Raw genomic sequence first — 27,760 nt, 5'->3', positions numbered from 1 at the left:
CTTGTCCTGTCACTGAGCACCGCTGAAACGAGTCTGGGACCATCCCTTTGTCCAACCTGAGCCGCCCCGGGCGCCGCTCGAGGCCGTGACCCCCCATGGGCCCCCCTCCCCTCCCCTGAGGGGGGGCCATTTTGTGTGAGGGGAGGGGGCCATTTTGTGGGCTCCACGTTCTCCTCGGGGCAGGAGGAAATCGGATCGTGACCAGGCGTGTCCGCGCAGTGCGGGAGGTGACAAGCGATGTGCGGGGCCACATTAAACCCTTTCCCAGGGCCTGCGGGGCTGATAACGCCGGGTCGGGGCAGCCGCAGCGCTCCCTCAGCGCGGCCGCTCGGTGGCCGCCATGAGTCCTCCGGGCCGGCAGAGGGCGCTGTCTCCCTCCCCCGGAGCGCCCGGCGCGGGGCTGTGAGAGGCCATCCCGGGGCCATCCCGGGTTATCCCGGGCCCATCCCGGGGCTATCCCGGCCCCGCCGCCATGGGGAAGAAGGGGAAGCGCGACAAGAAGGGGAAAGGCGCCGAGAAGACGGCGGCGAAGATGGAGAAGAAGGTGTCCCGCCGGGCCAAGAAGGAGGAGGTGAGGGCGGGACGCCGGTGCCCCCCGGCGCTGGGGCCGCTGTGGGGGGACGGGGAGGTCGCGGGAGCAGTCTGAAAGTAAAGGAGCGAATCCAAAGGGAACCTGGGCTGTCCGGGAAAGCTGTGGATCATGGAATATATGAGCTGGAAGGGGCCCATCGGGAACATCGAGTCCGACTCCCGGCCCTGCACGGGACACCCCAAGGCTCCCACCACGTGCCTTGTCCAAACGCTCCTTGAGCTTGAACTTCCAGGAATGCCCCGTCTCTGGAAGTGTCCAAGGCCAGGTTGGACAGGGTTGGAGCCTCCTGGCCCAGTGGAAGGTGTGCCTGCCCGTGGCAGGGGTTGGAACTGGGTGATCTCTAAGGTCCCTTCCAACCCAAACCATTCTGTGATTCTCTAATTCTAAGCAGCTGTAATTTGTTTAAATCCCTTCTATGTGACAGCAGGAGGAGAAGAAAATGCACTTTAGGTGTCCTTCTTCCTTTCCATCCACTCCAACCTTTTTTTCTTGGTATTAAAATCAAATTAAAATTTTTGTTTCACTCACTCCTACAGTCGGGGCTTGTATTTAAGCCTCAAAACACCAACTTTGCCCTGGTCAAAGTGGGTTCTTACCATTGTAATGCAAAGTTTAAAGACATGGAAAGTGCCACTATAGGTGTATACTGGCTGCAGGGAGAGCTCATTCCATGCTACAGAGGCAAAATTCCCAGATTTCAGAAATCTCTGCTTGGACCACACCTTCCAAAAGGTGAACTGAAGGGAGGTGATGAGCAGTGGGGTTGTAGGAGAGACCATGGATCAGAACCTCCCTTGCTGCAGTCCTGCTTCTGCCCTTGGACTCGGCGTATCTGCAGTTTGGGAGGCAGATTTTATTTTCAGTTAGATGAAACTGAAAGGGAATAAAGATATGTGAGGTTTCTCTGGATATAAAAGAGTTTCCAGTCCATTTGGGCAATCTTTTTTTTTTTAAAAAAAAAAAGGGAAACCATGAGTGTGAATGATGGTTTCCTGTGAGGTGCAGGTGCTTCTGTGCACGTCAAGCAACTCATGTCTGTCTTTTTATTTCCAGGAGGATCTTGAAGCCCTGATAGCAGAATTCCAGAGTTTAGATGCTAAAAAGACCCAAGTAATTGAGTCATCCTGCCCACCCCCCTCACCCAGGTAAGAGGTTGTGTGAGGCTTTGGCTGTCACTTACAGAGCAGTTGATGGTGCTTGTAATGAAATTTATTTGTGTAAAGTTATTTCCCAAGAATGGAAGGCATAGCTGATATCTCGAGTTGTAAAATATCTGATATCTAGAGTTATAAAATGTCTGATATCTGGAGTTATAAAATACCTGGTTTATTGAATCTCTGGTTAAATAAGGGACCAAAAGCGCCTTTTTTGGCCTTAAAATTCACTTTTTAACTGTCTCATCAGCACAAAGGAGGTAAAGCAGGGTTATATTACAGGGCTTTGAGGAAAAAGAAGAGTGAAGAGGAAGTTTTGGAAGGCATTTCAGGGGCAAAAAGATGAGATAAAAGACACTTTTATCAGTGGGGGTTCACAGACTTGGGGTGTGTAGGAGAGCAATGGCAGTGGCAACTGCAGAATAATGACACAGAAAACTTGAGAGGAGACAGCCCAGTTCTGCCCCCAGTTCTGTACCCTCATAAAACTCATTTTTGTTCTTGACACACCAGCATTAAAATTCAGGAGCTCACGTCAAAGGGTGAGTTAAATGACAGTGTAACGTGTGCTCCTAAAATAGGAGAAGGTTTCAGACAGTGGCCAATTCATCTTGCTGCAAGTTTTTAAGAAGTTAATTTCTTTGGAGAAGTTTTTAGCCCTGGGGTGAACATCACAGCCAAGTAATTTGGCAGATAATGGAGAGACCTTTGTGACTGGGGGGCAGAGGTGCTGGTGGCAGCAGAGTTGAAGGCTCCAAGGTTCAGAGCTTTACAGGACTTCCTCATATGTTTTGTCCATCCCTGTTTTTTTTGCAGGCTGAACGGTTCCCTCTCTGCTCACCCCGAGAGAGATGAGTTGATCCTTTTTGGAGGTGAATATTTCAATGGCCAAAAAGTAATGTATACTTCCATTTTTTTCCTTCTTTATTCTACCCCCTCCCTACCTTTTACTGTAATTTGCACGAGTCTCATTTGAAGGGAAATTTGAGGCAGGAGTCATAAAATATGGATTTGTCCCTGAATGAGAGCAAAATAGCCTTTTAATTCTGCCATGGCTCTGTCTCATGCCTGGGCTGTTGGCAGGAAGGAGACACGCTGGAACCCATTAAGGAGTCAGAGTGATTGTCTCAGCATCAATATTTCAGGGCTTCATAATTTCTCCAGACTTAACTGTAGCCATATCTACCCCTCATTTGTGATAACTGTTGAAGAATCTCTTCTCTTCCACTTCTCAAAACAAGATACTTCTGCACCTTTGCTGCTGGCAGGGCAGTGCCTGCCTTGGAGGTGGGAGCAGTTGCAAATATTTGCACATGGCCACTCTTGTTCTGGAATTTCTGCAAGTTGCAAGTGTTTATTGTGCTTCTGGATACAAACTGGTCTGGAAAACTCCAGCCTGACAGTGACATTTGGCTGCCTCAGGATCACCCAGTGTGATGTGCTAAACTAATTCTGCTTCCTTCACTACCTGAAGCTGTTCCTGGCCCTGGAGTTCAACAACTTTAACCTGAATATCTTTGTTAATCTCCAACTTCTTAAGTCCTCGTATCTCAAGCTGTCACCAAGGGTTTGGGAAAGAACATTCCAGTCCAGTGTGTTAGTCTGGAACAGTTGGTGATTCCCAGTCTGGTGGAGGAGGTGGTGGTCCTCCTTCCCTGCCCAATGTGCTTTGCAATTTTCACCCCAAACTCCCAGATAACCCCATGCAGGGCTGAACTGAGGTGGTGTTTTCTCTCCCTCTCCCACAGACGTACCTGTACAACGACCTGTACATTTACAACATCAGGAAGAACAGCTGGTCCAAACTGGAGATCCCCAACCCACCACCACGGCGATGTGCTCACCAGGTAAAGCTCTGCATGCCAGAGCAGCAGTTGGAATTGTTCTAAAGCTGTGCTAAAGGGGATTGGGAATAGGTTTTTGATTTTTTTTTTCCTCCTGAGGGTTTCTTACATCCTTTCATTCTCCTTGTAATGGGCTGCCAGTGGTGTCACTTCATCTGCTCTGCTGAGGGGGCCTGTACAAGCTTGTCCAAGGTGCTTGTGCTCCTGATCACATTCAGCGTGGAGTGAAGGTTTGAGGTTCTGTCTGTTGATTTGGCAAGACTCAAACAGGACTCAGGGGAGAAATTCTTGGTTTGAAGATGAACTCTGGTGCATTACACAGGGACCAGCTCAGCCTCCATAATCCCAGGGGGGAACTGAATTTATAAGATAGAATTTGACCAAAATGCCGTGAATGAATGGCAGAGATGCTGTGAATGATTATTTCCTTAAAGCTCACAGGCCAGCTTTCATGAGTGTTACAGACACTGCCACTCCTACTGGCAGGTAGAATTTGGGCTCTTTTCCACCTCTGGATATTCAGGTCACTGAATTGTGATGGTTGTGATGATGAAGATTTTAGGTTTGTTTACGTTCTGTGAACACCTGCACATTAGAAACTGGACCAAAGACTTGTATTTTTTACAGGTCTTTGGCCCTCCCCAGATGATAGATTATCTTAGATTATCCAGCAAGTGCCTGGGTGACTGGTGCCTTCCAAAAGCTGCTGTACAGGATGTGAATGTCATTTTCCTCCCCATGGCCAAAGCTCTTTAGAGCTCCCTGGTAAGATCCAACACCCCAATTAGGTTCATGTACCCTTGTTATGCTGCTCCCAAGTGCCAGTTTGCTCTGAGCTGTGTGTCCTTTCTTGAATTGAAAGATTCTGACTTGATTTTTGGGTTACTTAGTGTTAAGATAGAACTTGATTTCAGATGCAGAATTCCAGTAGCCAGCAGGTGGCTGTCGAGCAGCTGAATCCAAACGGAGCAGATCAGGATCTGCAGCTGGATTACAACAACAATAAAATGAGAAACCATCTGAGCAGTCCTGCTTCAGCAGTGTTTTCTGTCTCATAATTAATTATAGTTGCACAGGAGACAGTTCAGCCTCATTAGCTGACTGGTTTGTTGTCTTTCTTGTGGCTTTATTTTTAATGCACAATCTGCATTAGCTCAGAGGTGAACAGAAGTCTGGCTGGGGGTGTCGTGTAGATGTTTTGTCATCTCTGGTCTCTGACACACAGTCCTCTAGGTTACACTGGCTTCATTATAGCTGTTCAACAGGAAGAATTTTAGGAAAAAATTCTTCCCTCTGAGGGTGGTGAGGCCCCTGGCACAGGTTTCCCAGAGAAGCTGTGGCTGCCCCATCCCTGGAAGTGTCCAAGGCCAGATTGGATGGGGTTTGGAGCAACCTGGTCTAGTGGAAGGTGTCCCTGCCCGTGGCAGAGAGGTTAGAATAAGATGAACTTTAAGTTCCCTCCCAACCCAAATCAGTCAGGGCTTTTATGAACAGAGCTGAGGTGAGAATAGCTATGGATGGGTGTTGTCACTTGTTCAAGGAAAAGGTTTGGTTGTGTGATGAATTCCAAGCCAGCTCTTGAAAAGGTCACACACAAGTATGAGCAGGCTGTTGGATGTACCTTCCCCTTAAGCTTTAAGCACCTGATAGCCATGAAAATCAGGCATTTGTCCCTTTTGTTTAGGTAACTTCATGTTCCCACAAATCCTGCCTGAAAGCACACAGAGGATTTTCTCCTGTGTTTTATTGTTGCATGTATAGGCTGGTTTATGTCAGGGCATGGCCATGTGTGATGCTAAAAATCTTGTTTGCTGGGAGAGAGCGGGAATGAAGGCCTAGTGAGTAGAAAGATTATCCCAGTGTTGATCCGTGATGGGTACCCTGGAAGAAAAACACAGGGAAGATGTTTATAGTGTAAATAAACACAGAGTTCCCACTCAAGGAAGAAATCTGCACAGCCACCTAATTTCTTTTTTGGGATTCCTTCCTTCTTCCTTAGTCCTTAACAGATAATTGTAATGAAGTAGAGTCTTGCTCTCCTTCCTGCTTTTAACTGGCAGTTTGCATCCCAAAGGTGTTTTAGTGCTGCTCTGTGCAAAAAAAATACAAACCCCCCTCTTTGATACTCTCCTCTCTGTACTGCCCCAATCAAAGCAGTAACAGTCTCCTCTTGTCCAAATGCTGCACGTTTCCTCCTGTGCTTTGAGTTTTTTTGGTTGGGTTTTTTTGTTTGTTTTTGAACAGAGATTTGAACAATTGTTAAACTAATCCCAAGATGCTTCCTAGGAAACTTTGAACTTGGAGAAGTGATGCCAGGAGGTGGGAAGAGCCCAGCTCCTTGGCCAGCTTTCCTTTCCCGTAGGGAAGGTGTGCCAGACAACAAGTAACTTGGATTTTAAATTCTCCTTCCTTCAGCCCCAGTAAGCTGCTGTTGTCCAACAAGGCAGCTGATCGAAAACTGATAAAGTTCTCCTGGGTCTGGTTCCTGAAGCCTTGTCTGATCCAGCTTTTCCTTCTCCTGGCAGGCGGCCGTGGTGCCCACAGCTGGGGGGCAGCTGTGGATTTTTGGAGGGGAGTTTGCATCTCCCAACGGGGAGCAGTTCTATCACTACAAGGATCTCTGGGTCCTGCACTTGGCTACCAAGACCTGGGAGCAGATCAAGTAAGTGCTGGGCCCTCTTGTCTAGACTTTTGCCATGAAAGGTTGGACCAGATGATCCTTGAGGTCCCTTCCAGCCTGGTGTTCAGTCTTTGATATTGTCCTCCCAACCTCGGTGAGTGTAATGTCCAACTTCAAAACAGTTCTTTTTGCTTCATCTTCCTGGGCTGTACAAAACCAGTGTGAGGATCTCCCAGTTTTAACATGCCTTGAGAAAACAGTTTGTGTCTCTTCACAGAGCCAGCTTTGCTCCTGGTAACTGGCCTTTGCTGCCTCGAGATTCCTTGGGATAAACAAGCCATTAATTCAGACCTGTCAAAAAGGAAGAGGTGCCAAAAGTAGTTTTTGACAGAAGTGAAGGTGTAAATACCTTCTGTGGAACTGGCCTAAGTCCCCTGCTAATGTTTCCTCAACTTTGGCTTCTCACTTTACCTGTCCATGTTTATACGTGCGTGAGAGGAGTTCTGCTGTACCATCCAGAGAACTGAGACAGGACATATGGCTTTCATTCTGACTTGGGCATTGACTTCCTCCTGGACTTGGGGATTGTCTTGCCTGTGGGATCAGTCAGAGCACAGTTTTATCTGTGCAGCTGATACTTGAGATGCACTGGCGAAAGCAGCAGGTTTTGATCACTTGCTTATCTGCTGTTTGACCTGTTGAGCTCCTGCTTAGGAGCTCCATGTCCTTCCTTCACATGGGAAACCCTAAATTTGCCCAGGTTGTCACTTTTCACCCCATTTACAGAGTGTGCTGTTGTCTGTGTCTCCTCTTGCACAGTAATTGAGGATGGTTTAGGATGAGCTGTGCAGAGATGGATACCCTGGCTCTGCCTTGGCACTGCCCGAGGCCACACAGTGAGTCATTGTGCCTGTCTTACCTTTTTCCCTCTCCCTGCAAAATGGGAGCATTGATCCTGCCTGACAAGGGACAATTGGGAGTTTTAATTTTACTGTTGTTGATGTAGCACTGGAGGGACTCTGGTGTGGAAGGTGCAGGGGGGTATAGAGAGCAAACACCCCAGGGAGTCCAAAACAGGCAGGTTTTGGAGAATGCTTCACAGCACAGGATCCCATGCTCTGCAGAAATCCAGGGATTGTCTTTCTGAGTAGCTCTGGGAGACTGAGGGAAACCTATTTGGTTCACCAGTGCCCCAGTGTGGTTCTAAAAGCACCTGGGATTTTCCCTGTTGCAGGAAGCCAGGTTTGCTCTGGTCTTGGAGAAGTGGGGGTAAGAGAAACCCTCCAGAATTATGGAAGGCTCTTGAAGAAGTGCAAGGATTAAAAAAACCTGTCACTGTGCAAGCTGAGCTGGCTGTTGTTGGAAGGCAGAATCTGATGTAATTACTGTCACTGTCCCTCCCAGCTCCCCCAAAATAACTGCTGATCCCTGCTCAACCTCATCCAAACAAAGGGGATAACTCCAATGTGTTACATCCCTGCCAGTCTCATGTGACCAGGAGGAGGAAGTGATGCTCTCCATCCATGCTGGGAGAAAGGGTTGACTTTTCAACTAAAATCCTCACTGGAGAGCAGTGGTGACATCCAGCTGCAGGGAGAGCGAGGGCTGGAGATTTGACTGGGTTTTATGAGCCATTGGAGAATCCAGATGAGGCTTTGTTGGATCCACCACTGATGGTAGAGGTTTTCCTCTCACATAGAGCTGATTTAGGGTTTTCCACTCCCAAAACTAAGGCTGCAGGATCTGACCTGCCTGGGAGGAGGAAAAGAGGTGGGTATGAGGCTCTGCTCATCCTGCACCTTATCTCACCTGGAAGAGCAGCCTGAAGTGTAACTCACCCTGCCAGAGCACAGCCCTGGAGCTGAGGATGAAGTCTGCATGTCCTGGGAGCTGCAGGATGCCCTCAGCATTCCCAGGCCCCATCTGGATTAAAACCGAGAGATTTTGTTGTGCTGGGCTGTTCCAGCTGGTGAGGAGAGAGCCAGGTGGGCAAAGTGAGCTCCCATTCCCACCTTGGAGCAAGTTGGAGGTACCACACTCTTTGAGCCACCCAGAGCTGCCCTTCATCCCAGGTACTGTCTCATGTCCCCTTGGCTGCCACGCCACAGGGGGAGGAGGCATTTGCAGACATTGGTGCCTCATTGTTTCCCAGTAGATAAAAGATGGACATTTTCTAAGTGAGCATCATAAATTACATGGGTGGAAGTGCCCTGGGGAGATGATCTTCTCTCTCCCTGCCTTGTGCAGGATCTGCTCCATTTGAGCTTCCTGACGTGTTTGGCTGGACGTCTGTTTCTCAGCCTTGCTGGAATTTTGGGAACGCCCGTGCCCTGGTCCCAGGGTTGGGATCAAGCAAGGCACATCTCCCTATCCTCGGGCAGAGCTCCAGGAGCTGCATTAATGAGGCAGCTGGTGGAGGAGCCTGGGAGGGGATGGCTTTGTTTTAATCCTAACCTGGCTGAGCGTGAAAATCAACTCTCTGCTGCCTCTTTGCTTTTCCATATGGCATCTTGATTACAGTCTGCTTGGAAAGGGGAAGGGGAGAGGGCAGACATGACTTTGAGTTGCACAAGAGATTTTTTTCCCCATTTCCTTTAAAACTATGATCATAACACCTGCTGCATTTCACTTCCTTCAACATTTTGCTTTTCTTTCTGCTGTTGTTTTTCCAGAGAGGTTTCTCATGTGTGTCTGAAGTCAAGCACTTGCTTATTTTGGATTGCCATTAACCTGAGATGAGTGGTGACAGTGAGGGTCAGCTTGGGGGATAGTGATATTGGGAGAGTGAACACATTTGGGAACATAAATGGAAGAGGCAGCTTGTATAGGTTTGTTGGATCATGGTGGGGAACCATGGTACAACAAGCCTTCACAGGAGGCCATGCAATAATTCCATGTATCCAGTGTGGTAGCAGTGTTACCTGACTAAATGCCAGGCAATAGACATTTGAGGTACAGGCTTGTATTGAGTAAACTCAGTTGGTTTGGAAGATGTCATTTTAGTGCAAATAATGGAGTAACAATTAATTATTCATTAAGAAATGTCTGGACAAGAGAGACAAAGTTTCCATTCCTGTTCTCCTGGGAAGGGTCACGTGTGCCCTGGTTCAGGTGGATTTGATGTGTTGGTTTGTTGGATTGAATAGCCAAGATGACCCTGCTGGGACCTAAACTTGCAGTTCTAGGAAATGTAGTTATTCCAGCCCCACAGTTTGGATTTCAGAGAGTTATGTTCTCCTTCCCGGCCTACAGTTCATGCCACAGACCATCTTGGTGCCAGGAGAGGCTTGACTGTAAAACCCTTCTGAAAAGAAAACCTTGAATGACTGTGAATAACATCCCTGTGCTGTGTCTGCTGGCGAAGTGGAGCTCCATTTTCTCCTAGCACAGAGCAGAATGGTGTCAGGCTGCTTGACAGAGTTAAAAGTTGCTATATTTAGCAAGATGGAGCTGTATTTCCTTGCATTTTGCATGCACGGAGATGATCCAAACACAACAAATCCCAGCCCGTTAGAAGCCGTGCCAGCAGCTGACTTTGACTTAGTGGAGCCACCTTATCTTGTGTGTGATGCAGGAGGTTTCCTCAGTCCATGAACTGTTTGTTACTCTGCCTTAGAGCAGCAATATTTTAACCTAATTGCCTCATTCCCTCCTAGAGAGAACATCCTCACTCAGCTCTGCGTGGCCCAGAGAAGAGGAGACAGGGAGCATCACTGGGCTTGGGAACTGGCACATCCCTCCTCTGGAATTCTTTGTCTTGATTCTGAGCCCATGCAGCTCCCTTCCCTTTAATTCTGGAATGTTAATGATCCTTCCTGTAGCAGTTTGGTGAGATGTGGTGCTATAAATATCCCGGGGTAGCGTTTCACTGGCGTATGTTTAACGGTGTTTGCAGAGAGAACTGGAGCAGTCACTGCAGAGCAGGAGGACTTTCAGCACGGGTTTGTGGCTGATTGATGCCTCTTCCTGCTCTCCTGCTCTCACCAGAAAGATCAGGCCCTGCCACATCAGGTAGGAGAGGGTATTTTGGTGTAAGGCAAGTAGATCGTCAATGCAGACACCCTGTGAGCCTGTTCTTTGGTAGATCAGGATGTGCAACTGTTTGTTGACTTCCCGGGGGATTTGAATTGAGGATTTTGTGCCTTGTGACACTTCTTGCGTTCCCTTCTGCCCTTCCCACCTGAGTGTGCAAACACAGTGTACACAGTGACCCCAACCCGTGTGCGTTCACAGGTGTGAACCCTGAACACAAATCCTGAGCTGCAGCTTCCTTGAGGACTGGAGGGTAAAAGTGCTTTGTCCTGGAGTGCCCTTCTGATGGGGTGTTCTCTGCAGCATCCCTTTTATTAGTATTGAACATTTCCAGGATTTTACCTGAGCATCCTCTGGATGAAGGAATGAATGGAAAGGTAACTCGTGCAGTTCTGTAGCCACTGGGACATGGAATTCGGGAACCCGGAGGCTGAATTCAGGTTTTGGTAGGTTACTATAAATCCCAGAGTAACTCCACAAGAAAAAGCAAATTCCTTATGGAGAAGGTCTGATCAGACTCATGCTCTACATGTGTAGAGCCAGTCCTTATCCAGACTTTTAATCTATTTTTAAAAAAATCTGGAGAATTTACAGCTCCCTCCCACACGTCTGCTTTCCAGTGTCAACCCCATGAAGTAGAGCATTAATCATAAAGCCTGGGAAACCATTTCCAAAATACTTGTTTTGGACCATGAGTAATGATACAGGTAAAAGGGGACAGTTTGCAATTGGGAAACAAGTCTTGGAGTTTGCAGGAAGGTCCTGGAGTTGCAATGAGGTCCTGTCTGACTGTGCCATTTTTCTGTGACTTTGAGTTAATTGTACCTTTGTGGTAACTTGTTTATTAAAACACACACATCAATGAACAAACCTTTCATTGTTCAGAATTGATTTTTAACTTGGAGGAAACCTGTCTGAGAAATATGCCACAAGATACTCTTCTGAGAACAAGATTTTATAGTTCATGTTGGTTTTTAATTCCTTCTCTCCTTAAAAAAACCAGAAAGGTTGTTTAAAAGGTGCCATCCTTTGGAATAATAATATGGGAGCTTTGTTACAGAAAGAGAAAATAATGATTTCAGATCTTGATGAAATTAATTCTGGAGGTGCTGTTCTGCAGGGGGATACTTAAAAACTCAGTAAATGCCTGGAAAACCCAACTCTCTGTTAGAATAAAGACTCCAAGCAATCAATATTAATTCAGTCTTCCCCAAATGCTGCTGTTCTGCTTGGAGTTCCTCATTATGACTGGTGTGAGGTTGTCATTTTCGGTGGTGAATAAGGGCCCTCATTTTCTCTCTCCCCAGAAATCCATCACCACAATTCCCAGCTCCCTGCTGCCACTTCAAGTGTGGCAGGAGGGTTGTGGCTTTAGGTTTTGCAGCTTTTTTAACTTCTTTATTTAGGCCCTGATTGTGCAATCACTTAATACATGTTAATGCTGCCTGTTTGGGAAGTCTTGCTGGGTTCAGTGGTGCCAACTGTGTGCACTTGGGAGACTCCTCAGGGAGTGAAAATGGGATGGATTAATCCATGGGGACAGAGAACAGACACAGCAAAACCCTGTTTTCCCTGCAGTTTGGCCCATAGTTGCCTTTGTTTTGCAAGTTCCTGAAGTAGTTTTTGGTCTCTCTGGGAAGATGCTCAGGCTGTGGGTGAACATGAAGGTGCATCCTTGTTCCCCTCAGGAATGGCATGTCCAGCTGCCCAGCTTCCCGGGAGCCTTTGGATGTGACAGATGGGGGGGTGTTGCTTGTTTCTGGAAATGGAAGCAGCACATTTAACTGAAAGGTCAGGACGGCTTGAAGAGCAGAACAGTGATGTGTGGCTGCTTTTTAGTGTGTGGGATCATAGAATGAATCATACAGTCATGGAATGGTTTGGGTTGGAAGGGACCTTAAAGCTCATCTCATTCCATCCCCTGCCAGGGGCAGGGACACCTTCCACTATCTCAGGTTACACCAAGCCCCATCCAACCTGGCCTTGGACACTTCCAGGGATGGGGCAGCCACAGCTTCTCTGGGCAGCCTGTGCCAGGGCCTCACCACCCTCACAGGGAAGGATTCCTTCCCAATGTCTCATCTAACCTTACTCTCCTTCAGTAGGATAAGATAATAATGTTGCCTTCGGTTTTGAGGAAATCTGAGTGATTTATAAAGTCTTTTCACTAGTTTGGTGTTACATCCTAAGTGCAGGTGGATTAGTAAAGATGTTATGGGTATGTGATTGCTTGAGATGCTGAAGGAATGTGGATGTCAGAGCCAGTCTCTGGCTCTTGGTGCTTGGAGAAAACATCTCTTGTTTGGAGTGTCTTTCTTGCAATTGTGCAAGTTGACTGCTATTCATTAAACTCTCCTGAAAAATTAGCTCCTGACTCATAGCAGAAGAGACTTCAAGACTTCAGATACTGTTAGGGACTAGCTGGCTTATCTAGGAATAAAATTGCCTATGTTGCAAATCCCAAGAGTTCCTGGAAGAGCACACACACTGTTCTGGAGAACAACAGACAGATACTAAGGCAGTGAAGTTCCCCGTGGTTTCCCATTGCAGGAGAAGCTGAACTCAGCCAGCTCAGCTGCTTGTTACTTCAATAAAAATGGACTGATTCACTAACAGGAAAGGGAATTTTGCTGATAAGTGGAATTTCTTTGTGTTTCAGGGCATCAGGAGGCCCCTCTGGGCGAAGTGGACATAGAATGGTTGCATGCAAAAGGCAGCTGATCATCTTTGGGGGTTTCCATGAGAGCGCCAGGTGGGTCACTGGGATGGCTGGGGTTTGAATTCTCTGTGAAACAGGCAACAGAATTTCACCCGCAACAGAAATCTGAGTGTTAAAGGAAGGATTATTCTCAGCAGGACTGTTACTGACTGGACTTCATGTTAGAAAGACAAGTGTTGTTGATTTGGAGTCTCCATGAGAAATCGTTGTACCGCTGCTGATCACTGCGGTAGCTCCCCGTCCTTGTACCTAAAGCTCAATACAGCCCTTTCAGCCTCTAAATCTTGTCAGAGCCTTGTCTTCTAGAAATATCTTCTCCAATAGGCTCACCCATGTTACATGAGATCACAGCTCTGTTGTCATGGGGACTGTTAGGAGGCCTGTCCTAAGTGGTGACCGTTACAAAAAGCTGTGCTGTGCCCTTTGCTCTCCCCAGGGATTACATCTATTACAATGATGTGTATGCCTTCAACCTGGACTCCTTCACCTGGAGCAAGCTGGCTCCAGCAGGGATTGGGCCTGCTCCAAGATCCGGGTGTCAAATGACAGCCAGTCCTGAGGGCAATGTAATCATCTATGGAGGCTACTCCAAACAGGTAGGGGAGACTTTGGGGTAAGTCAGAGTGTTCATCCACAGCCTGAGAACCAAAAGAGCCACCTCGTCTTCTCGTTGTGCCTTCATACAGCTGTGTGCTGATTGAGGGGCTAATCTTGGTCAAAAATTAATTTTGTATTTTCCCTGCTGTTCTAATCCAACATGAGGAGTTGATATAACAGAGGTGAGAATAAGCAACAGTGCTGGTTGCTGCCAACTTAAAACATTCTCAGGTAGTACTCATTTGTGTTCCAGCACTGGCAGGTTAAAAGCAGCAGTTGCCAGGAAACTTGTGCTTTCTTCCATCAGTGAGAGGTGAGGGAGCAGCACTAGTTTGCAAACTCAGTAAGCCAGAGAAGACTTTTCATGAGCACCAGGCTCCCTCTGCTCTGCTCCTCGCCCTGTTAATCGCAGTAATTTACACCCTTCAGCCACATACCCTCATTGACCAAGGATCCCTGTCTCCATGCTGGGCAGCAGGAAGTAAATATTTCATTAAGCAAAAGGCTCCTGCAAAAGCTTTTCATGTTGCAAGTGCAGACAGAAGCCCCGGATCCTGCTGCTCCCGTCTCCGTGGAACGGCAGCGCTTCCAGCAGCGCGTTGCTGGGGGAGGAGGACGCCTTGTTCTTCTGGTGGGAATAAATGAACAAAGGAGGAAAGCAGGGAAAGGGGAGAGAAGGGACTCAGTCTGTCTGTATATTTAGAAGCGTTTGTGCCTCCTCAGGGCCTGTGCTTTGGGCTCTGTCTCATCAGATGTGCATTTGATTAAATGGCAGTAACAACACAGATGCATTTTCTACCTGAAGGGGCTTTGTCCTGTTCCATTCTCTGTCCTGTTCCCTCACTCTCGATGGTGGGAAGGAAGTGTGAGCCTGCATGCTCTGCTGGATGTGGATCTCCTGGCTACTGACAGCTGGATTTCAAGTGCTCACTGAGCCCTATGGAAATATAAAAGTTGAGGTGTGTTTGCAGTTGCTCTGTTTCACTTCACGAAGGTGGGCTCTGTCCCACTGCTCTGGGTTGGTTTGGGCTCATACAAATGAAGTAGAAGGGATGGGGGAATGCAAAGCTGCCCTCAGCCTTTTGCAGAGCACTGGGCAAGGATAAGAGCTGAGGGAAGTTCCTCTGCAGACTGGAGAACAGCTTTTAGATTAAAACAGCCACTCGTGTTAGGAATCTGCTTCCTTAGTAATTTAAGAGGTCAATGTGCTTCTCTCTGATGGGCCATTCGTGACAGACTCTGCTTTTGTAGCACAAACTGGCCAAAGCACTGGACAGAATTTTCTCTACAGCTTTCTGGAGCTGCAAAGGCAAAAAACCTTTAGCATGCTCTTGAAAATTAAATTCAGCAGGATATAGCCCCTCTAGGAGAGACATGATTTCATTAATGTGTGGCTGTTTAATTCTTATTGTATCTTTGCTTGTATTGTGGAGCTGAGTGTCTGGGTTTGCTTTAAAGTGGAGAAAGTGTGTTTGGCTTGTGTGCCTACCTGGGGAACTCTTGGGAGAAATCTGAGGTAGACATGGACGAAACAATATTTAATTGGAGTTGAGCAGGTACCGGAGAAGACCCGTTCCTTGTCTCCAGCTACAGAGGCAGGTACTCCATTCAGGAGTGCTGTGAAGACATTTTGAGGCATATGAAGACATTTTTGCATGTGCAGTCAGGCAAGTGTCCAAGCAAAGCACCATTCACTAAGTCATACATGAATTCTAATAAGAGGCAGGACTAAGTTGCTCATGTGCTGTAAACCAGAGGCAGATTTATGTGGATACCTCCTGAGACCAGAGCTGTTCCAGGCTTTTATGTGGTGGGGATTGATTTGAAGGGAAGAGGAGGGAAAATCCTGATTTTAATATGGACATAATGTGGGTGTCCCATTGCTGGAGGACAGTTGTGATGTGACAGAGCTGTGTCCTGTGACAGGCAAGGAGCTGGGAAGGCACAAACAGAGATTTGGTCCCTGCTTTGATTTTCTGGACTTGGAGAACTGAATGTGGAGAGTCTGTTTTCAGTAATGTCTGTCAGTCCAGGCCATGTTGCTGAATTTCCTTCATGTGACCTGAATAAGAAAGTCTCTTACATGGCTGGGAAAACAGAGACAGAAAAGATGAAGTCACTGATTTAAGGCAATCCAGGACCTTGGTCCCCAGATGTGTCTTTGCTGTGCCTGCCACTGGATTTTGCTGACCAAGTGGTGACAAACCAGGGTGAAAAAGGAGCTTCACAACCCTGAGTGTGACCAACTTGAGATGTTGGTGCCTCATATTTTAAAATGCAGGATTCTTAGCACAATAGTTCATCTGTTTCATCTTCAGCCTAGAGATGATAAGACAATTTCTGTGATCTCCTACAGAAGGGGATGCTGTGGGTGTTGTCGACCCTGCCTAAAACAGACCTCAGGATCCCACAAGGAGCTCAGCCTTGCTCTCCTGCTGATCTGAAAGATGTCCTCTCCCATTTCTCGTGCTGGGGCTGGGGTTTGCTGCAGCAAGCTGCATTTTTGGCTGTGTGAAGCACCGAGCCCTCTCCATTGCTAGGCAACGTGAGCACAGCGAGCCTGACTGGCACTGAAGGGCTGAAGCTGATGCTGCTCCACCTTGCAGGTGCAGCCTCCAAGCCATGGGTGTGCAAGGCTTTGGGATGCCAAAGATGATCAGCTTGTGGGGATTTTTTGTTGTTGTTTTGGGGTGTTTTGGTTTTTTTTCATGGCAGTCATTGCAAAGCTGAAGTGGGTTCTGCTGGTAGATTGCTTGTTTAGCATGTTATACATGGAGAATCCTGATTCCACTTCTCGAGCTCTCTGTGTCTCTGTTTCCTTGCTGTCTTTTTAGCTGGATTTTTTTAGCTAATACCTGTAAAGCTCTTGTAACTTCCAACTGCACCTGTATGTGCAAGCAGTAGGCTGTGGATATCCAAGCCAGTTTTGTGCTGGAAAGCAAACATCTGAAACTTCAAGGCAGGAAGGACAGTGGGGGAACAGGAGCTTCTTGTGACTGACAGGATTTGCTCGGGGCAAGGGGGTGTCCTGGGTGTTGTGAGGGGGTTGATCTCTCCAGCAGCTGGTGAAGTGTCTGCTTAGAGCCAGTGTGAGCTGAGGAAAACAGGCATCTCTTTGACAACAAATAACTGACTCCCACTCCACCTCATTGGGGTTTTCTGAGCCCAGGGAGCTTTGTCATGTTGCATACGCAGCGTGTTTACTACAGGGAGCTCTGTGGTGTTCAGGAGAAAAATAATGCAGTTATTCCACACAGCTTGTATGATAGTGAAGCAACTGCTCTCCCAGTGTTTATTCCCCTTCCTTTCCTGCAGACAGTGCTCATCCCACTGTGCTCCTCACACTTGACCTGTGTGTGCCCTGCACGTGGGAATGTGGGCTCTGTCCAGCATTTCAGGACAAACTGCAGCTGGCCTGGGACTGGGGAGGACAGAACTCCCATTCCTGTTATCCTTGGCAGACACTCTGCCAGGTGTGAAGCATCTGCCCATCCATCCCTGACAGCTCTTAGCTCAGGTGAGCCTTGTAAGGGTGTTTAAAGTGAGGGACAGACTAAAAAGCTACTGTATTTGAGCTGTCCACAGCCTGCAGTGACTTCTGCTGCTCCTGGCCCATGTGACAGACACAGAATTGTGACTTGGCCAGAGTGTGGCACTTGCTCAGCACAGTGACTCACAGCCCTCTGAACTCAAAGTGCCACAATACCTGCTCTGCCAGGCTGTGAAGGGTATATTCCATAAATCAGCACCTTTTCTAGAGGGTATTTCTGTCCCTTCCTACCCTGGCAGCTCTCTCAAGGGTCTGTTCACACTCCCAGCCCTTCCAACCATGTCTCCAACTCCGGAGGTCTTCCAGCCATGCCTCAGAACCACTCACCTGTGCAAAAAATGCTTTGTTTTCCACAGGCAGTGGCTGTGGGAGTTTTCCATCACTGTTTAACCCCTTATTCAGAAAATAGGCCTGTCCCTGGTGCTTGTTCCTTACAGGTTTCCTGTCCCTGTGGGCCTGATGTCCTGTTGCTCAAGGACAGCAGGTGGAACAGTGGAGTTGTTGACTTTGTGGAAGTGGTTGCACAGAATGGGATCTCTCCAGGGTGGATATTCTGTTCTGAAGAGTGTGTGTGTGTCTATCACTTCACTCATTAGGTGTGTGTGGAGAGCAACAGAACATATAGCCCAGCCCCAAACTGTGAGATTTCCCAAGTCATCCCTTCAGGCAGACCCTGCTCTTTAAATGAACTGCAGCTTCCTTCTTGCTGCTCTGTGAGCAGATTTCTCCTGTTCCTCCATCACTTCACCATCAGCCTTCCCTGAGGCTCCTCAGCATCATCCACATCACAGCGTCGTCGTGCAGTGCCTCAAACACACTTTCCTCTCTTTTCCTGAAGAATTTAATACCATTCCCAAGAATTGGATACCAGGCTGTGCAGCAGCACCACAGCAGACCCTGCAGTAACAAAACCTGTCAGGTGCAAAGGCACAGGTGTGGAGCAAGAACAGCCAGTGCTGTGCTGTTGTGTTCTCAGGTGCACCCTGCTGCTCATCTTCCTGAGGACTGGACCCTGGGACCCACTGCTGGATCCTGGAAGCAGCAATACAGCAATGCTATCGCCCCAGGAGGAAGGGAATTACAAGGAAGTAGGAGCTGTGCATGAAGGATGGGTGGATAATGGCATTATTGAAAGAGCTCCTGCAGTGGTGTGGCAGAGCTGCCTTCAGTGCTGCGTGTGGCTTACAGAGAGGAGGGAGGAAAATCCCATTTAAAGGGATGCACTTATTTGCCTCAGCTGAGGTTTGATCCTGCCTTCAGTAGGACTGGGAGTGGGGTTTCTGTTTGTGCTTAGGAGAAGAAAACCTGTTGCTCAGGGCTCTGTGGAACCCCGGAGGCCAAAGGTGTGAGCTGCAGGTGCCAAATTCCTGCCCCTAAACTACATCCTTTAGTCTTCACATGTCCACAAGTCCCAGGTCTGTGCTGCAGCCTGGAGAGCCCTTCCTGGCTGTCACAGGAAGTTCCTGGTTTGAACCCAGTGGTTGTGATACTCCAGAGCCACACCGTGGCCTCCTCAGTGGCTTCTCCTTGCCCAGTCCCAGTGTTTGCATTTTCAATTGGACCTCCTATGATTTTTCCCTGAGCATCCCTGTGTTTGCCTTCCCTGCAGAGAATTAAGAAGGATGTTGACAAGGGCACCCTGCACACGGATATGTTCCTGCTGAAGGCTGAAGGAGTGGGCAAGGAGGAAGGTAAGTGCTGTGGGCTGTGCTGGAAGTGATGCTGCAGGACTGGCAATGCAGATCCTCTCCCTTCCTTTGAATAACACACCAAAAAACCCCAGGCCCTGAACAAAATTTCCCTCTCAGTGGAAAGCTCTGCCCTGGTGTTTGCTCTGGGGGTAAACACAGCAGATGAGTTGATTTAGATATTTTTTCTTCTCAGGAGTAGCTCAGTGCATTTGTTCTCTGACTGTTGCTTAAAATGAAGGGAAGGGTGAAGGGAACAGCAGTTTCAGGAGCATGTAGGAGGAATTACGCTCTCCTTGTGTGCTGGAGAGGGAAGATGGACCATCACACATGCAGAATTGTGAAAGGAAATGGGAAGTAGGTGCCTGTTGCTGCAGCAGTGGTTCTATCCCCTTATCACAGTCTATTTTACAGCCTGGAAGGATGAGGCTGTGTCTGCTTTGCTGAGCAAAGCTTCCAGGGGAGCCAGAGGCTGGAAGGAGTTGTAGTTTTCAGCTCCAGGTGACTTTGTTTCAGAGCTGTGTAATGTTTTACTCCAATGCAGTGAAACACTGGGAATTGGAGCAGGGTGAGAACCTGGCAGAGCTCTGGAGAAAGGCTGGGATATTCTTTTTGTCAGACAATCACTTCTAGCTCACAGCATCCTCTCTGTGGACACCTCCTGGAATACTCTGAGATGGAGTGGAGGGTCTCCAGTCTCCTTGCATAAGTGAGAAGCTTTGACCTGCACCAGCAGCCTCAGGAAAAACTACAAGGAAAGATATTTTAGGAATTTTTTTTGGTTTGTATGTGGGAGGAAATTAAAACAACATTTCAAAATTCCTGCTTCTGGGACATTTTGATCACTCCTTTTCTGTTTCACAACAGAAAATCTTTGGAATTTCAGAATTTTCCTGGGGTGGGTTGTCCCTGGCTGGACTCCAGGTACCTTCCAAAGCTGCTCTATCCCTCCCCTCCTCAACTGGGCAAGAGGGAGAGAACCAACAAAAGGCTCACAGGTTGGGATGAGGGCAGGGAGAGATCACTCACACTCTTCCCATGGGTCCCTTCCATGGGGTGCAATCCTTCAGGAACAGACTGCTTCAGAGTGGGTCATTGATTGCTTTCTCTTGGAATGTACCCAGAAATAGGAATTCCATCCTTTTCCTTACTATAGAGAGTATTTTGTCCTTGACTGAGGGAATGGGACAATTTTCTTCGAGCTAAATGTCTAAAATGTTAAAATTGTGATTGATTTCTTCAATCCTGAGTGTCTGGAAGTGGGATTTGGGGAGGAGGGTTGGTCACAAACACTGTCTGGATTCCAGGCCCTCTTTGCATTATGTCCTATTTATAGTTGTATCTTCTTGAAATTGAGGTTCCTTTGGAAGCACAGGGCTTGGGCAGTGCATGTGCTTCTCCCAGCCTGCATTTTAGGGATTTTCTTTAAAGTCAGAGTAGAAGGGATTAGAGCAAAAGCAGAGTGATAGAGCACAAACCTTCTGCTGCTGAGCCCTTTTTTAAAGCGTGGTTGGGGCTCCTTAGGATGAACTGTGCTTATTTTTGGGGTTCAGGCAGTGGTGCAAGTTGGGTAGATAAGGTGGACAGAACTGATGGAAGGTGACTGGGCTCCATGGGATAATGCAGGGAATTTTCCTGGGTGCTTGAAGGCTGCATATAATCAGGCCTTGTCTGAACTCCAAAGGTGTAGCCACCTTCCAAGAGGCTCCTTGCCCCAGAATGCTCTGAAGATAGTTCTGAGAATGTCCAAAACAGGGCATTGAATTATTTTCTAGAATACTGAAGGGCTTTGGAATACACAAATCAGTCAAGGCTCCTCCTTTGCTGATGCTCATATTTGCTTTTCTCCATTTCCAGAGAAGTGGACATGGAGTCGGCTCAGCCCCTCCGGGGTGAAACCCCCTCCCAGGTCTGGATTCTCTGTGGCTGTTGGTCCCAGTAACCGCTCCCTCCTTTTTGGGGGAGTGCAGGATGAGGAGGAGGAGGAGAGCCTTGAGGGGGACTTCTTCAATGATATCTATTTCTATGACATGGGGAAAAACCGCTGGTTCCCTGCACAGCTCAAGGTCTGTATATTCACATCTGTTTGGTTCATTGTCTTTCTCAACTGAAATGTCCTTTGGGCCTCTTAGAGCTTGCATGGAAACACACTGTGTTATGGACTGCTTTGGGTTGGAAGGGACCCTAAAGCTCCACAGTTCCACCCCCTACCGTGGGCAGGGACACCTTCCACTATCCCAGGTTGCTCCAAGCCCCGTCCAACCTGGCCTTGAACACTTCCAGGGGTGGAGCAATGAGCTTTTTCTTTAGAGGAAGCCTTTCTGGTAACTCCAGGTGTAAGAGTGCCTCAGGAGGCAATTCCCTTCCTCCAGGATTCAGGCTGCTTCTGCCTCGTTGTTGTGTAATGCAAAATGAAACCAAGCAGCTTGAAAACATTTATGGTGTTTTACTGGAGGATGTTTCCAGGTCAGACATGTAAGTCTGAGATAGTCCAGTAAAAGCTACTGTGTAAAGATCTTGTTGGGATCAAAAACCCTCCCTCTTTTCTCCAGTGTTGAGCTACCAGAAGAGATGAAATATTAACCTTGGCTCATAAGGACTTCAGAACTGGGGCCCTCAGCCTGACTCAGCTCTTTGATTATGTTTGAACCACTCTCAGAGGGCAAGTGAGGTGCAAAGACCTGCTTGAACTTCTTCTTCCCCCTGCCTGTTTCTGGCTTTGTTCTCAAAATGGAGAAGTCAATCACATAATAGCAGGCAAACATCCACTCAGATGTTTGCTGCTGCCTTCCAAAACTGCCTGTTTTCCAGCCCTTTCATGCAGTACTCCCAAGACCTGGAGTGCTGCCTGATAATGCACTGTAATTTAGCACCCAGCAATTGTTGTGATTTCAGGGTTGCTCTCTCTTGCTCCTGTCACAGAGTAGTGGCCTCTGTTTGTGTTTGTGGCACCTGAGAGCAGAAGAGCTGTTAGGAAGCAGTTCCATACCGTGGATTCTCCAGGATTTCCACTGCTCCTTGTTTTAGGCTGTTAGAAGTTCATGCTGAAGTTGCACCTATCATTTGAGACTCAGAATTGTAATGAAAAATGACAGTTCTCTCTCCCAGCAGCATCTGTGCTGCTTGTATTAAAGTGCTGTTAGGTGCACACAGTTCACACACAGTCTTCTTTCATTCCTGTTCACAGGGACCAAAATCAGAGAAGAGGAAGCGGAGACGAGGCAGACAAGCCGAGTCAGAGGCTGCTGGAGATGAGGAGGTGGAGCAGAGACCTCCCCAGGGCCCCCTGGAGATCATCAAAGAGGTGGTGGCAGAAGATGGGACTGTCATGACCATCAAGCAGGTGATCTCTGGACCTGCAGAAGAGAAGGAAAGGTCTGAATCTGAGGAGGAGGAGGAAGGTGGAGCCCTGGGCCAGCAAGTGGAGCCGTGCCCACGTTCCAATGCCATGGTGGCAGTGAAACACGGGGTCCTCTACGTGTACGGGGGGATGTTCGAGGTGGGCGACCGCCAGTTCACCCTCAGTGACCTGCACAGCATCGACCTGCACAAGATGGAGGAGTGGAAGGTGCTGGTGGAGATGGATCCAAGTAAGCCTGTGGTGGGATCTGTCCCTTTGCCTTGAGTGTAGCAACACCACACCAGGGAAAAAAACAACTATGGAGCTTCCTCAAGGGGAGGGATGAGCCTTTGAGTGGTGGTTTTTCCTAGGCAGGAAAAAGCTTGGGAGTGTGTGATAATGCAGTGTCTTACCAGAAACCTGTCTGGTCCAGAGCTTTGCTATCACTGGTCTGTCTGCTTTGGAAACCAAGACCTGTAAACAGTATCTTTGTTCACTGGTGGCATGTGCTGTCCTGGGAAGTCCTGATGTGCCAGGCTTGTCCACTTGGCAGAGGACAGGGATGCTTTTGCCTGTCCTCACCTCAGGGCAGTGAGAGTGTTGGGTCCTTCAAAGCACATGGGCATTACCTGGGGCTATCTCTTCATACCTTAATTATCTCTGGGGTTATTTCTTTGTATTAATTATCTCTAAGGTAATCTCTTTGTACCTTAATTATCTCTTTGTACCTCTCTTCTGTTTCCCCTCTCATCCAAGAAGCCCAAGAGTGGCTGGAGGAGTCGGAGTCGGATGAAGAGGATGATGATGTGGAAGGTGCAGAGGGAGGAGAAGAGGAAGAGGAGAGCTCTGAAGAGGAGAGTGAAGATGATGAAGGTAATGATCAAATTAATGCCTTCTCCATACTAATCTAAAGTAAAATACCTGGTTCTGCTGCCAGCCTGGAAAGTCTCACTGGCATCCAGGTGAGTTTTCCAGCAAAAGCAAAGCTTTCATAGTATGTTGCTCTTGGGATAGAAGAGACGTTTTATTGGTTACTGGTAGATTTTGAGGGTGTTACATTTGGACACGTGAGCTGAAGAGTGTTCTTGGCCTGGCTGTGACCTCTCTTTGTGTCTCCCTCCCATTGCACCAGGAGAGGAGCAGCACCCAGCCGTGGAGCCTGGTGAGAACCCTGAGGAATACCTGTCCAGGACAGAGCAGTACTGGATCAAAGTGGCCCGCAGCCACATGGGCCCCGAGGCCAAGGAGAAGAAGGTGGTCAAGGTGGCTCATGCCATGGCAAAGACATTCCATGAGGATTCGGTCTAGACGGTGCTGAGGCTGTTCCAGGAGTGAACAAACGTGCTGGGAGCAGTGGTCAGCCCTGCTAAACCCAGCCTGGTGTCCAGAAGGCATCCTGGCACTCCAGCTTTTCCCTCCTCTGAGGGCCTCTGGGCTGAGCAGCCTCCTTGCTTAGTGCTCTGGATGTGCTGTTATTCCCGGGAAGGTTATGGGAGGGTCTTGAGGAACAGGATTGCTGTCCAAGCACCTGTTCTGCTGAGGCTGGGCTATACAGTACTGACTTCTTTGTTTTGAGTCTGTCAGGACAAACTGCACATCACAATGGTTCGCTGGTCCCAAATTTCCCACCCTGACTGGGGCCAGAAAGTGTCTCCAAGGGTTTCTACAATAAACTTACTTGGCTACGTCATCTTGGTTTTCTCAGTTCATCCAGTCCCGCCTTTTCTACTTGTTTTTCTCCTGGTGTGGAAGAGGGGTCGCTGTTTCTGCTGTGAGATACACAGGAGCTGGTTGGAAGGTGCACCAGTAGCCCTGAGGTGTGTCTACCCTGCCTGGAGAAACCTGGGAATCCTTTCCTACCTCCTCTTTATGGGGGCCACTGTAACCCCTGATACATGAACAGAATCCTCTTCCTTTTTCCTGTCCTCTGCCCCAGGTTTTACCTTTCCTTGGGGAATCTCCCCAAGTTCAGTTTTTCACATGTTGGCCCAGTTGTCCTACAGGGGAACTGTTTATGACCAGTGAAATGTCCTACCTGGAGACCTGGTGGAGTGTTGAGGACAGGAGGGAATGGGCTGACACTCCAGGAACTGCTTTTCCCCACTCAGCCCCTCTCTCTCCTCAAGGCATCGCTCCCTTCCCAGCAGAGCAGTGCTGTGTCCATAGGGACAACAGATGGGATCCAAGTGTGTGCTGCATCAAACAAGGGATGACTTGAGGTGCCACCAGGTCTGGCTGTCCTTGTGCAGGGAAATCCAGGTGCCAGGGGTATTGCACTGGCAGGGACATCACCAGGGAGCCAAATCCCAGGAGAGCAGGGCTGGGATCTGCCAGGATAATTAGAACGGAAGGAGGATTAAACAGAGCAGGCTGCCAGGGGGATGGAATTGTCAAGGGAAAAACATGTTTGATAGGGAGAGACCTTCCCCACAAACTAACAGGTGAGAGATGAAAACAAACCCTTTCTTGATAACCTGGGAAAGGTGAAAACAAAGCAAACCCTTTATTGATAACCTGGGAGAGAACCCGTGCTCAGTCAGTCACCCTGGGGTCACTGGGTGAGTTCACCTTGGTCTTGTGAGCATTTGATCCTTCGTGTGTGGTGAGTCCATGTCTTTGTGTGCAGAGTTTTGGGGAATCTGCCACTGAGCTGCACGTGCAGATTTTGTTTGAATTATTTTTTTTTACTAATTTACTTTTGTTTGAAAAATAGTAGCTTTAAAATCACAACAACTGTGCACAAGACCCCAGTCCAGAGGTCCAACCAGACAGGGAAGAACACACTTCTTGCCAGATTTACTTCCCTTTGCAAATCCAGGGATACACACTGACAGGATTTTTTCCCTGGAGCTGAAGCTGGATTGCAACAGTGCCAAGGATGAAGGTTAGCTTTGTACAGGGAAAGATTCTCCCTCACCCTTCTCTGGTAGAGGGGAACTAGAGGCATCTGCTGGCAAATTCCTTGTTTGTCTTGATCTCATCCTTCCTCCTGCAGCCTGGGTTCATTCTTGGTCTGGTCTGTATTGGCAAAACTTCCACTAAACCAGCACTAAACATCCCAGAGCAGCCATGGCTGCCCCATCCCTGGAAGTGTCCAAGGCCAGGCTGGATGGGGCTTGGAGCAGCCTGGGATAATGGAAGGTGTCCCTGCCCATGGCAGGGGGTGGGACTGGGTGGTCTTTAAGGTCCCTTCCAACCCAAACCACCCTGTGGTTCTATGATCCTACAGTTCATGTAGGGGCTGTGCAAGGAGTCGATGTGTTTCCCTAAAGCAGGAAATCCTGCCACAGTGTCCGGATTGTGCAGGGCCCCTGTTCTGTGCAAACACCTCACCCACAGGCCCCAGAGCTGCAGCACAGGCAGGAGATCCCATCCTGCCTCTGCTCAGTTCTACCTTGGCACAAACCCTTGGAGCCAACCTCACCCTCTGACAGCTTCCAAAAATTCCTGCTTTCCCACCCTCCCTTAACTTGGCAAAGCCTGTCAGGATGTGTAATTAGTCCTCAGGTTTCAATTAAGACCTTCACCATCCATCCGACATCGTTTCTCCTGTTGCCCCTCCCCTTCTGTTGCAGTCTGGATGGTTTTTTCCCAGCAGCACTTCCCAACTCCACACGAGGTAAATAGATGCTGCCACAGCTCAGTATCTCTGGAAGATCAGGCCCTGGAGAGTCCCAGAATCTGGGTCTCGGGTACAGCAACCCAGACGCCAGATGGGCTGGTGAGAAGCTGACGTGGCAAGAGCAGGCAGAGGGGTTTGTCTTCATTCCCTTCCTTCCTTTTTGTCTTCCCCAGGGATGCACTGACAGCCCAGCCCATCCCTCACACAGGTGGGGTCTGGCCCAGGTCCCAAGTCTCCCTGGGGAGGGACAGGTGCCCTTTTCCCAGTGGATCTGCTGTGACAGCAGGTGGGATGGTTCCCTGAGCCCCAACCCCTCCTCGTGCTTCGGGTTCTGCTGTAGGAACATAAAAATTCCATTGCAGCCTAAAAAATGATCTAGACCTCAAGTGTCCACGTGCATCTGCCAGCATGGACATAAAACAGCAGGTCTGGACAATTTCCATGGATTTTTGTGCCCTGTTGATAGACATTTTAATATGCCTCAGGTAGATCTGCAGGAACTAGGGCTCATAAGACAGGGAAATACACTGAATTACCTCTTTCTCTGGGCTACTTCTCAAGAATATTTCTGGCCTTGGGCAAATGTGAAAAGCCCAGGACTAAGAAAAATTGCTCAGCTCCCCAGGATTAAGAAAGGCATCATTATTTTTTAACCACGTGGTCTGGGAGCCAATTAATATTAGTCCTTGACTGTCTTTTCTACTGAGCTTGACTGGAACAGAGAAATTAAAAATCCACATTGGATTTATGCTGGTCCAGGGGCAAGAACAGCAATAACTAGTCAGTCTACCAGTGGGAAAAACGAGTCAGGGAATCACTAGTACTTTTATTGGGTTGGTAATGAGGCGTTTTTGTGCTGGTTTATATGTATCTAAATATCCTGCTGTGTTCCCAGGGATCTGTTTAACCAGCTCCTGGTGGGACCTTTGTGTCATGTGCACTTGAATGTCCAAAAAAAACCCCTCCTCCTCAAGAGTCTTTGCAAAGAGTAAAACCAGAATCACAAACCCCAGGGTGAGTTCCCAGGGCTGCAATCACAACGTGTCATTATTTGGCTCATTTCGAGTGTGCAGAGACCATTCAAGAGGGAAAAAGTGATGACTAAGGACCCAAAAGGGAAAACCAAAACAGCAAAAAAAAGGAAGAGGTGGGAAGATGATGGACAGTTACTGTGGAAATTTAAATTTCAAAGTTCTCCTTTCCCCTGTCCACCCATAGCCCTCTGCCTGGAAAGGGAAAGGAAGGAAAAGAGGAGGAAAAGCTGCGTCAGGAGGGAATCAGACCATGTAAGGAAAAGAACTGAATTTAACTGGCACATGCTCTAATCCTTAGTTTATTTCTGGTTAAAAATATAGCAATCCAGTGCAGTGTAATAAGAAATCTGCTGAAAAGGTAGCAGAGAAACAGCTAAAACAGAAGCAAAGCAAAGCTGAGTCCACAAATCCGGGCTGTATCCAACAACTCTGGATGTGAATGTCCAGGAGGGATTTCCCCCTCCTTTCCCACCCCCCCCAAATATCCATGTGAGGGTTTCATCCCACCCTCGGGTGCTGCCACACTCGCACAGAGCTGCAGTGGGGAGAACTGAGGGTGGAATTTGGTCCCTGGATGTACCAAATCCCAAAGGAGCCACTGGAATTGTGCCTGGTGGTGGTGGATCACCGGCAAAGCCGATCTCCACCTGGGGGGAGGGAACAGTCCCTTGGGAAAGCGAGGGGCCATTGGCCACTTCCAAGGAATGGAGCTGAGACTGCACTGGGATTGGGACCATGACAGCTCAGAACAGGGATACGGCATCTTTAATGAGTATGCAGATTATCCGTGGGGAAGGGGAGGGGACAAAATCAAGGCAGGCATAGTACAAAGATGGTAGAAACAAATTAAGTGACATAGAAAAAAAAAAAAAGAAAGAAAAGAATACATCCTTAGAGGCTGCCATTGCCAATGATGGTTGGTTGGATTTTCTTTTTTTTTTCTTTTTTTTTTCTTTTTTTTTTTTTTT

At 48.2% G+C, this 27,760-nt stretch overlaps 1 protein-coding gene across 2 annotated transcripts; it reads left to right on the top strand.

Annotated features, from left to right (window-relative positions):
• The first annotated feature begins 361 nt into the window (after positions 1-361).
• Positions 362-23,826, top strand: KLHDC4 (kelch domain containing 4). 2 transcript variants are annotated; one of them, XM_051805726.1, is made up of 12 exons: positions 362-571; positions 1,646-1,737; positions 2,563-2,641; positions 3,495-3,593; positions 6,116-6,252; positions 12,902-12,994; positions 13,398-13,557; positions 18,718-18,799; positions 20,654-20,862; positions 21,984-22,386; positions 22,893-23,009; positions 23,269-23,826. In XM_051805726.1, the coding sequence occupies exons 1-12, from the start codon at positions 473-475 to the stop codon at positions 23,442-23,444; spliced, it is 1,746 nt and encodes a 581-aa protein (XP_051661686.1). In that variant the 5' UTR covers positions 362-472; the 3' UTR covers positions 23,445-23,826. The 2 variants fall into 2 exon arrangements, with proteins under 2 accessions (XP_051661686.1, XP_051661687.1); XM_051805727.1 differs by lacking the exons at positions 12,902-12,994; positions 13,398-13,557 and having other exon boundaries at positions 2,563-2,618.
• The last annotated feature ends 3,934 nt before the right edge of the window (positions 23,827-27,760 follow it).

The sequence above is a fragment of the Manacus candei genome, unplaced genomic scaffold, assembly GCF_025592945.1.
Source record: "Manacus candei isolate 608988 ecotype Guabito, Panama unplaced genomic scaffold, ASM2559294v1 h1tg000065l, whole genome shotgun sequence".
Classification (NCBI taxonomy): Eukaryota; Metazoa; Chordata; class Aves; order Passeriformes; family Pipridae; genus Manacus; species Manacus candei.
The sequence above is the reverse complement of the archived record's forward strand: the minus strand, read 5'-3'. Positions and strand labels throughout refer to the sequence as shown.